We start from the raw sequence: 10,390 nt of genomic DNA on the forward strand, positions 1-10,390 counted from the left end.
CCTTGCGCAACTCCATTCGCAGAATTCAGTAATTTCAGCATTTGGAGAACTTGTGGACCTTCAAGACGCCCCTTTATCTAATGCATGAGCCTGCATCTTCCTTCCACCCCCACCATCTTTCTCATCCTTTGAAGTTAACCCAAAGGCCTTCACAGGCTGTGGGAGAATTCAGAGCAGGCCAAAAGTGGGGTTGGATATTAGGGATTTTAAAACTCAAAAACAATCCAAAATGATCCACCTCAGTGCAAAGAAGGAAATTTTATTAAAGAAATAATTTTCACAATTGTGTTATGCATGGCTTATCCCAGAATGATTTTGAACCACAGATTGACTTTTCCCTTCCTTCTCTGCTTCTAATGAAGCCACGTCCCACTACCTTCAAATAAGTTGCAGCGAATTCAGGGAAAGCAAATGCCAAATGTCACAAATGACAGGTAAATGACCACTGCAGGGCAAGGGGATAGGGTGGGGGAATATATACTATGCATTTCTGAGCCCAATTCACATGACTTTGTAATTGTTAGTAGTTCAGGAATAATAGTTGAGAGCGGAAAATTACAAGCTGATTGCCCAAGGCAGAGGTAGATGGTCACCAAAATTTTCTCCTAGTTCCTAATAATGAAGAAATGTAGGGGGTCAAGGAAGCTTTGGGCTGCTGACAGGCAGGAACCATCATCAACTCACTCTTTTCTATCCTAGTCGCTCCAGCCTTAATTTGAAAGCAGATGACGGACTGAGACCAAACTGCAAAACATCCCAGATCACCACAGCCATCATCAGCATCCCCACTCCCCCAGCGCTAACCCCAGAGGGGGAAAGTCGGCCACCCCCTGCCAGCCCGGGCCCCAACACGAACATTCCTTCCATAGCCAGCAATGTTGTCAAGGTCTCTGCCTTGTAAAACCACTGGACAGAAAGCCACATGGGGTAGGGGGAGTGAAGGGGGCTGGCATGTTGGTGGGTGGCCAGTGGGACCACTCCCTCCCCCATTCTCCACTATTTCTGCCTGCCCCATTGCACCCCTAGCACTGAGAAGGAAAAAGAGGCAGCAAGGGGCACCCATGGTCCCCACTGCTGACCTGGACATAGCCCTGTGATACTGCATCTCACTGGGGCCAGAGAAAGGGAGGGAGGGTAAGGGTAGGGGACGGGCGGTGGGGGGATAGGCTGCCTGTCAAGGCAGGTCCTGGAAGGGGAGCCTCAGACCAAATGACAATTGTTTCTGGAGTCCCCAGTGAGGAAACTATAAGACCAAGAGCAGCAGAGGCCAAGAGGTCACATGCAAAACAGGAAGAAAATATAACACTGTGTATTTAAGCACCTTTTTCAAGGCTCTTAATGGATAATATTTATTCATGGGAAAAGGTGGAAAACAAAAACACCAACGGATTTTTGTGAAATGTTTTTCTCCATGGACCCAACATCTTTGAACCAAAACAATGCATTTTGTGAGGGTTTGTTTGTTTTTTGTTTTTTCCTTCCTTTTATAGCAAAAGCTTTCAGGCTCTAATTCAGTTATAGCTGAGTTCTTTCTCCATTCTCCCAGGTGGGTGAGGTCAACTGAGTCTGGGCCCTCATTGCCCAGCTGACCTGCACAGAGCTGCCAACTGACCACACGATAATCCTATGCTCTGTCTGTCCCTGTCTCCTTTGTCTCTGTACCTTTCTGCTTCCCCCTGGCTGTTTTTCTCTGAGTCCAACCATCTGTCTCTACACGGATCCAGTGATCCTGAGACGTGCTAGTAAAGCCCTCTCTGTCACTGCCAAGTATTACAGACTTGTGCCTGGGAGTTACATCTGAGTGAATGCAAATGACAAAGAGGAAGGAATGAAGCAAGAATGGGGAGAGTTTCGGGATAAAGCCAGTCCACCTATGAACAAAGATATTTCCCTTGTCATTGGAACCACTAGTATTTGCAATTGCTCTTTCTGGGGAAGAGAGGAAATGGTCAGATTCATCACACTGAGATCTTGAAAAAGGAAAAGCCAACTTCTGGGAAGCCATCATCTCTAGTGTACCTGTGAAGAGAGGACAGAAGACTCCAGGACTCACAGCTGCAGCCATCCCTTTGGCACCTGGTGTCTATCCTTCATGTCAGGATCCACCATAAGTCCATCAAGAGCTCTGCAAAAAGGCCCCATGAGCAGTTTCTTCCAGAAAGGACAGCATAATGGACAAGAGTCTTCTGACTTACCTCCAGCCTGAGGCAACTCCCACATAGAGGCTGCAGTTTAATCCTGTGCCTCATGAAAGATGTTTCAAAGCATGAAATCAAATTAGAGATTCTTACCTGGTCTGAAAGATGCCTTGGGTCTGAAGCATCTTCAGGCCTGATCTCTGAAGATAGCTGCAATGAGGAAGAAGCTGATCGCCTCCATACCAATGAGGGAATGAAGATTATTTCTTGAAAACCTGGACAGCTTTTTTGTTCTAGTTTGCATCCTGGTGGGGCTGGGAACAGCATTTCTAGAATCCTCCTAACCATTTTCATCACTTATAGCAGAGCAGGTGGGCCTCAGGGTTAGTGACAAGCCCTTTCCTGCCCTCCTCAATCCCCAGCTACCCTACTGCAGCCTCTGTAGCCTGGGCACTGAAATGCACAAGCTTCCCCGGAACTCCTCATCCATTCTGTAGCTTGGAGTTTAACTGTTTAACTGTAGGCCAAGAATTTCTCTGCCCACTACAGTCATCTAGATGAGTTTCACCAGCTAGGAACCTAAAAACTCTCTCTGTGGGCTTCCTTCTGACCCCAGTTCAAACGACCCTGTAGGCAGGAGAAGTCAATGGGTTTTGAGGTAACCAGGAGGTAGGCAGAAGATCAGAGGAGAGCCTTCTTTCAATCCTCATCTCCTTGTGCTTATCCTCACTACCCAATGATAGTCCTTTCTCTGGGTCTGGCCTCAAGAATTTCCCCTTAACATGGGAATGGGGTGGCTCCTGTCTTTGCAACTTTGGTTTAAGAAAGCAGGAAAGTATTACCATACAACTATGGAGGCATATGTGTGAACACAACACACCACCAACCTAAACATATCTGAAAATAAATAAATCCAACCATGTCATACACACATCTCATCATGAAAGGCAGAGAACCAAGCCAGATTCCCATTTAGAAGGCAGGCAAAGGACTAAGAACTTTCTCTTGAATCCATGGATAATGGAACAAAGTAGGAATTCCTAAGGACATTATACATCCTAAAAACTGAATGGGGTAAAGGATGGAGAGGTAAATTGGCACAAGATTGCATATACAAATTGCCTGTGTTTCATTTAAGGTCATTACAGTATTAAGAATAATGACTGATTTAACCAAGAATCTACATGTCACTTTTGATACTACACCAAAGGGAGTATGTTAGTGGTCCTTACAAAATTAATTTTAATTGATGTTCCAATTCCCCATGTTTTATTGACCCTAAGGAATTGAATGTTTTATGTTGCTTCATTTTCATTTCCAAAGTCCACATCATGACACTTCCTAATGATCATTAGACCATTCCCTTCATTTCCACCTTTCTTTGCAGCATTAGTCAGTGATGGGTGACCCACCTTACCTCTAGTCCAAAGATGTTAACCCAGGAAAATGGCTCACCTACACAATAGAATACAGCCAGACTACACTGCTAAAGGGTATTTTAAAATAAACACACCATCAAAATGTACTGAATCAGCTTAATAAGTCTTTTTTTTATTGTTGGTCGTTCAAAACATTACATAGTTCTTAATATATCATATTTCACAGTTTGATTCAAGTGGGTTATGAACTCCCTTTTTTACCCCGTATACAGATTGCTATATCACATCAGTTACACTTCCATTGATTTACATATTGCCATTCTAGTGACTGATGTATTCTGCTGTCTATCCTATTCTCTACTATCCCCCTTCCCCTCCCCTCCCCTCCCCTCCCCTTTTAGTAAGTCTTAACTATTGACTAGCAACTGAAAAACCAGGAAATCAGTTTTCTGAAGACCAACAGCTTTTTGATACAATGATGTTGAGCTTCTTTAGTTTGTGAACCACTGTAGCTTAATAGAAAGTTCCCAAAATCACTTTTCCCACTCATGGTTTTTGAGGGCAGGAGGGTTTAAAAAAAAAAAAACACTACATTCAAATATGTCAACTGAGTGGAAACAGAAAATACAGTAGAGTATATCAAACCTAGAAGAAACTAGGTCTAATTGAATGAATATCTAATTCATTTTATAGTATAGAAAGATGAGACCCAGAGAAATGGATTTGCTCGAGGCCATGCAGTCAGTTAATGACAGAATTGGGACCAGAAGTGTAGTCCTATGGCTAATGCTTCCTGCCCCCCCGCCCCCCAACACACACATTGCCTCCCAGAAGCAATGCTTTGGAGATGACCCATGAAAGACTCCATGCTAGAATTAGAGAGTCTTGTAAATAGAAATACTTCTTAGACACAGCCCTTGGAAATTCTCTGACAGTGCTAATACAAATTGTACTCTAGAAGTTACCATTTCCTGGGTAGAACCATCTATGGATCACCAACTCTGTCAGAAACAGATAATAGTCAAGGGTTTTTTTGAGTCAGATGTTGTCTTTTCTCAATGAAGAGAAGGCTAGGATGATACCATTTCAAAGCATACCTTTCCTTGTGTTCCTGATAACAATGTCTAAAACCTTGATTTAGAGAGATGAAACAGACAGACTCATCCAAGTTCATATGGCAAGTTAGTGGCAGAACCACAATTCAATTCAGGACCTAAACATCTTGACCTGAGATTTTTTTTTCTATTTTATATTTAAAAATATAAGGCTTGCTTATATTTTTAAAACCTGGTTTTCAAGGGTGGTGATTAGGGGAGAAAATATTTCATTCAGAACCACCCTGAGGAATCAGGACTTCCAGAAGCAAACTATTATTTTTCCCTAATCCCCTATTTTCCTAAGTAGTGTCAAGCTCAGGACTAATTGTACAGAACCCTTTTCAAGAGACCAATAGATATTCTCAATGACAGCTGAACACATTAGTCTACAATAACACAGAATTTAAAAAGAAAGTGGATAATACTGATCCATGATTAACCAAAACCACATGTGGATATGCTGAGGACTTTATCCAGGTTTTTTTCCTGCAGTTCAGGATTATGTCAAGTAGGGAATGCATACATTAAAACATTATATACCTAGATTTTTTTTCGGTCTTTTTAAAATTTTGCACAGTAGTTGTTGAAATTGAGCTAACACTAGAATTGAGGTTATTAATGAATTTCAGGCATTTACCCCCCTCACTTTAATTACCAGGTAACATAAGGCAGAAGGATCCCAACACTGTTAATTTAAGACAATATTAGTATCCCTCTATACTAGTCAGCATGGTTACCATGATAACAGAAACCTGAGAAACTTTAATTTTTCCCTTTTTGGTTTCCTAATGAATTCTTGTTATTTGCAAAGCTTTAAAATGACCAGATGAAGAAAAAACACTGTTTTGACCCATGACCCTTGGAGTGTTTCCCAAACGGAATCATGAAGAGCATCATTAGAACTAAAAGAAAGTGGCTATCAGAAAATGAAAGCAGCTTTAAAGGGATTCCTTATAAGTCTTGTTTTCTATTTAGGATGTTCTACGTTTTTTCTCATCAAATGTGGGAATGACATTATCTTAGCAGGTTACTTAACTACACTGGCTGATATCACTCTAACCAGTGTAGGGCACTGACCCAAGTCCTGGGGGTAGGGGTGGGAGGCCCTCGGACCAATGGACTATTTTACAAACCTGGGAGGTGGGAGGGATGGTCTATTTTTGATAATCAGACATTCCAGTATGTTTTCCTTAGAGGTCACATTCTCCCATTGTTATTGTGAAAAACATCAATTGTGATTTTTTTTCTATTTTCGTATAATAAATGAGCTTTGCTTAAACAACATCACATAGCAAAGAAATATACTGTACAAAACTGCAGGAAGATAAACGTGAAAACTTTCTATGGGAAAATGACTCTTGAGTTTCCTGTCGTCTTCTTTTGAAACTGTAGTGCATATGTTACAACATGTATATCATTTACAGTATTGAGTCGTGTGCCACTGCTATACCTGATGTATCCAATCTGGATTAAACTATGTGCCACAAACCCTGAGATTGACTACGAATAGTTTTTTTTTAAATTTTTTTATTTGTAGATGGACACAATACCTTTATTTATTTTCATGTGACGCTGAGGATCGAACCCAGTGCCTTACACATGTTAGGCAAGCACTCTACCACTGAGCCACAACCCCATCCATGAACAGTTTTAGTTCTCCATTCCTTTCAATGGTACTACCATACACTAGAAAATAATAGTAATATGAACAAAGAGGGCTTTCTACCTTGCCCAAGAAATGACAATCTTAGGGTTGCATAAAAGCCTAGTCTAACCCACCTACTAGCCTCCCTCAATGTAAGTAACTCTATAAGAACTTCCTGATGGTTCTTGCCTGCCCCTATGCTATAGCAATGGATGTTCACTAATAAACATTTAAAAGGTAAATCACTTAACTACATTTGTCAATAGCTCTTTTGAGGCCCAGCCCTTTATCATTGAAAGAGAACCTGTCATTATGTGGAGTTCTGGTTCTACTAAGAATATATATATAATATCTGCTCCTCCATCTAAACCAAAGTCTCAAGCAATAAAAGTCCAAAGTGTTTGTTATATGGGGTTGAGTAGAAAGCTTAGTAACCAGAGGCTTATTTAGGTTCTATCACATATGACTTCTTATCAGTCACTTTCTCTTTGCTTCATTTCTTTGCTCATCTTAACCGGATTAGATACCTTGAAGATCTGCTTTAAAATTTTAAGAATTATGTAAGTGGTATGTACAGCAGCCATTTTCATGTTTCAGTGTAGCATCAAAAATATGAATCCTTTTAATTTCCCTACAACTACTAATCAATGAAAACAGAAATAGAAATGGAACATTAAGGCAGATGCTTGATGGCCTAAGGTCCTAGAAGTTGGCTGTTAAATTCATTTTAATCACTAATGCTTACATCCCCATCACCCACTAGGTGTCACTACAGCTCAAATAATCTGATATAAAGAAAACCAGATGTGAATCCCTGTTCTCATTAAAAAGCACTAAATGTCAAGTAGGACAGATGTGCTTATTCACAGAGGTACAAATTAATAAACATGTTCTACAAAAATAAGAGGATAACCTTGCAAGAGTTCCAATATCAGCTATAACTATCAAAAATAAATTTATATTTATAAAATATTTACTTTTAAATATTAACCCAATTTCAGTTTAAGGAGAGAAAACCCCAAAATTTCAAACTATTCCCTTATTGATGTGACTTTGCACCATGTACAGCCAGAGGAATGAGAAGTTGTGCTCCATTTGTGTACAATATGTCAAAATGCATTCTACTGCCATGTATAACTAATTAGAACAAATTTTAAAATTAAAAAAAAAAAAAACTACTCCCTTATAAAGTTTCATCTAAAAATACTAGAATTTGGGCTGGGGATGTGGCTCAAGCGGTAGCGCGCTCGCCTGGCATGCGTGCGGCCCGGGTTCGATCCTCAGCACCACATACAAACAAAGATGTTGTGTCCGCCGAAAACTAAAAATAAAAAAAATATTAAAAATTCTATCTCTCTCTCTCCTTCTCTCTCTCTCACTCTCTCTAAAAAAATAAAATTAAATTAAATAAAAAATAAAAATACTAGAATTTATATGTAAAGTTATTTTTAATATTCTGGGGCTGAAGTCTACCTTTAAGCCACATATCATTAAAGCTTAGTAAATTTAGGAAATATTACTTTTAATTAAAGAGTAAACCATATTCTAAGTGAGAAATATCCAAAGAAGCAGATTTCCCAAAGATTTCTCTACATATTAATACTGAAATCCTAATTCAAGTTAAAGCATATGGATTGAAAACTATTTGAAAATTTAGACATTTAACCAATCTGCATCAGAGGTCACCCACACTACTTGAATTTATAAAGGTCCTCTATATTCATAAATTTCATTACGGTTTTCTATGATTAGAAAATATTTTTGCTTCATTATGAGTCATTTAACAATTAAATCTTTTTTTAATCAAATATTATATCTAATGGAATCTGGAGTAATGCTATTATACCCATATTGATTACATACTAAAAACTATATGGTGTGAATGAAGATTTTATTATTTTTATACTAGTATCCAATAGGAAGCCAACTAAATGTATAAATGGATAGAGAAAGCAAGTCCTTGTACCACCAATTCTGCATAATTATTTGCCAGATCACTATTAAGTCAAGGTGGTAATAAGGTAAATATTTGTAGTGATTTTTCTTTCTTTTCTTCTTTTAAATTTTTTAAATCTTTTTAAAAAAAATTTTTCATAGTTGTAGATTGACAGAATGCCTTTGTTTATTTTTATGTGGTGTTGAGGATCAAACCCCAATGCCTCACGCATGCTAGGCAAGTGCTCTGCCACTGAGCTACATCCCCAGTTCTATGACAATTAAATCTTTTTTTTTAATATTTATTTTTTAGGTGTAGATGGACACAACACAATGCCTTTATTTTTATGTGGTGCTGAGAATCGAACCCGGGTCCGGCCTGTGCTAGGCGAGCACTCTACCGCTGAGCCACAATCCCAGCCCAACAATTAAATCTTAAAACTAAAAGGAACCCTAAAAATCTTCCACTCCCCAGTGCTAACAATCAAACCCAGGGCCTCATACTTGCTAGGCAAGCATTCTGTCACTGTGTATATCTCCAGTCCCTACCCCAATTTTCTCACTCTATTGATGAGAAAACTGGACCTTAGAGGCTAAATGACTGTTACAAGGTTAGAAAGTAGAAGACTCTCAACCAGGGCAAGTACTTTTTTCAAGTGAACTTACCTTAAACCTAACAATGGTTCATAACAGATTATGTGAACATGCACCTAGACTAACAAATCCAAACAAAAAGCCTTTGCAACAAAAGACAAATCAGACACCTTCCACATCCACTACTTTAACTACCTTTTATTTGGGAAAGTAATGATTAAATTTTCCTAGTAAATGCTTATGAAAATTCTAGCAATTAGTATTTTCATAAAGTATGGATATGCTCACCTCTAGCTTATTTTCTATGGAAAAAAAAATAATAAACACAAAATAAAACAAACCTAGAGAGAATCCAACTAATTTCAAGACTAATGGGTAACTTCATTAAGCTGTAGCATATCCTAAATTAATCTCCTAGCAATGATAACTGTGAACTTGGCTATATTTTGGGAAAAAGGAAAGGGTAGCAATGACAGGATCATATTTAAATGTGTAATTAAGATCTCTCCTTAATGACATGGTGGACCTAATTATGGACTTGCTATCTACAATATTAATTCATTCTAACTTGACAACACATGCACAGTGCTGAAACATTTAAGGCCTATCATTGATCAACTCAACAAGAACCAAAGTTAACCAGTTTAAGATTGTGTTCAGTGGATGTTAGACAGTAAATGGTGATGACTGTGGGTGTTTGCTAACAGCCCTAGAAAAAAGTACTTTTTTTTTTTTAAAGAGAGAGAGAGAGAGAGAGAGAGAGAATTTTAATATTTATTTTTTAGTTCTTGGCGGACACAACATCTTTGTTTGTATGTGGTGCAGAGGATCCAACCCGGGCCGCACGCATGCCAGGTGAGCGCGCTACCGCTTGAGCCACATCCCCAGCCCGAAAAAAGTACTTATATTGCCTAGACAATATAAGAGTATAAGGAAAAGTGGCTGCCTTTTAAAAATATCTTCTCAAAGATATAAAACATAAGGGTTCTCTCACACAAAATCCAGTTTACAGAAAGGTCTGGCAACCAAAAGCTTAATGATAAAAGAACTACCAGAGGAAAAAAAAAAAAGAACATGTAACTTCCCATTACATTTTTCTAAATCATAATTTATAGATACACCATCCAGAAAAATGACAGCTCCCCTTGGATCCTGGCATTAAAGGTAAAAACTGAGGGAATTTTTCTATAAAGAGACAAGATGAAGACACTCTAAGAGGCTAAAAAGGGAAGAACTCGGGGCTGGAGATGTGGCTCAAGCGGTAGCGCGCTCGCCTGGCATGCGTGCGGCCCAGGTTCGATCCTCAGCACCACATAAAAACAAAGATGTTGTGTCCGCCGAGAACTAAGAAAAAATAAATATTAAAAATTCTCTCTCTCTCTGTCCCCCTCTCTCTCACTCTCTTTAAAAAAAAAAAAAAAAAAGGGACGAACTCTGCTTCCACAAAATACTCAGCACTAACAACTTCCCCTTACCTACTAGAAGAGCAGGTCAGTTCTTAATGGGTTCCACAAATGTTCTTCAGGGGATCTATGAACCCTCCAAAATTAACATTCAGAATTCTGCTTCTAGAATGAGAAACAGTGGCCCACCTATAGCTTC

At 39.0% G+C, this 10,390-nt stretch overlaps 1 protein-coding gene across 2 annotated transcripts in view; it reads left to right on the forward strand.

The window, feature by feature from the left end:
* KCND3 (potassium voltage-gated channel subfamily D member 3) overlaps positions 1 to 901 on the forward strand; it is a gene marked incomplete at its 3' end in the record, with an annotated part of 198,201 nt that extends 197,300 nt beyond the window's left edge. For both annotated transcript variants that reach the window (XM_081306679.1, XM_081306680.1), the window contains one exon: positions 700 to 901. In XM_081306679.1, coding sequence (XP_081162805.1) covers positions 700 to 901 — 202 coding nt within the window. The remainder of the gene's footprint in view (positions 1 to 699) is intronic.
* Positions 902 to 10,390: the final 9,489 nt, after the last annotated feature.

This window comes from Spermophilus citellus (assembly GCF_964194105.1).
Source record: "Spermophilus citellus genome assembly, chromosome: 9".
Lineage (NCBI taxonomy): Eukaryota > Metazoa > Chordata > Mammalia > Rodentia > Sciuridae > Spermophilus > Spermophilus citellus.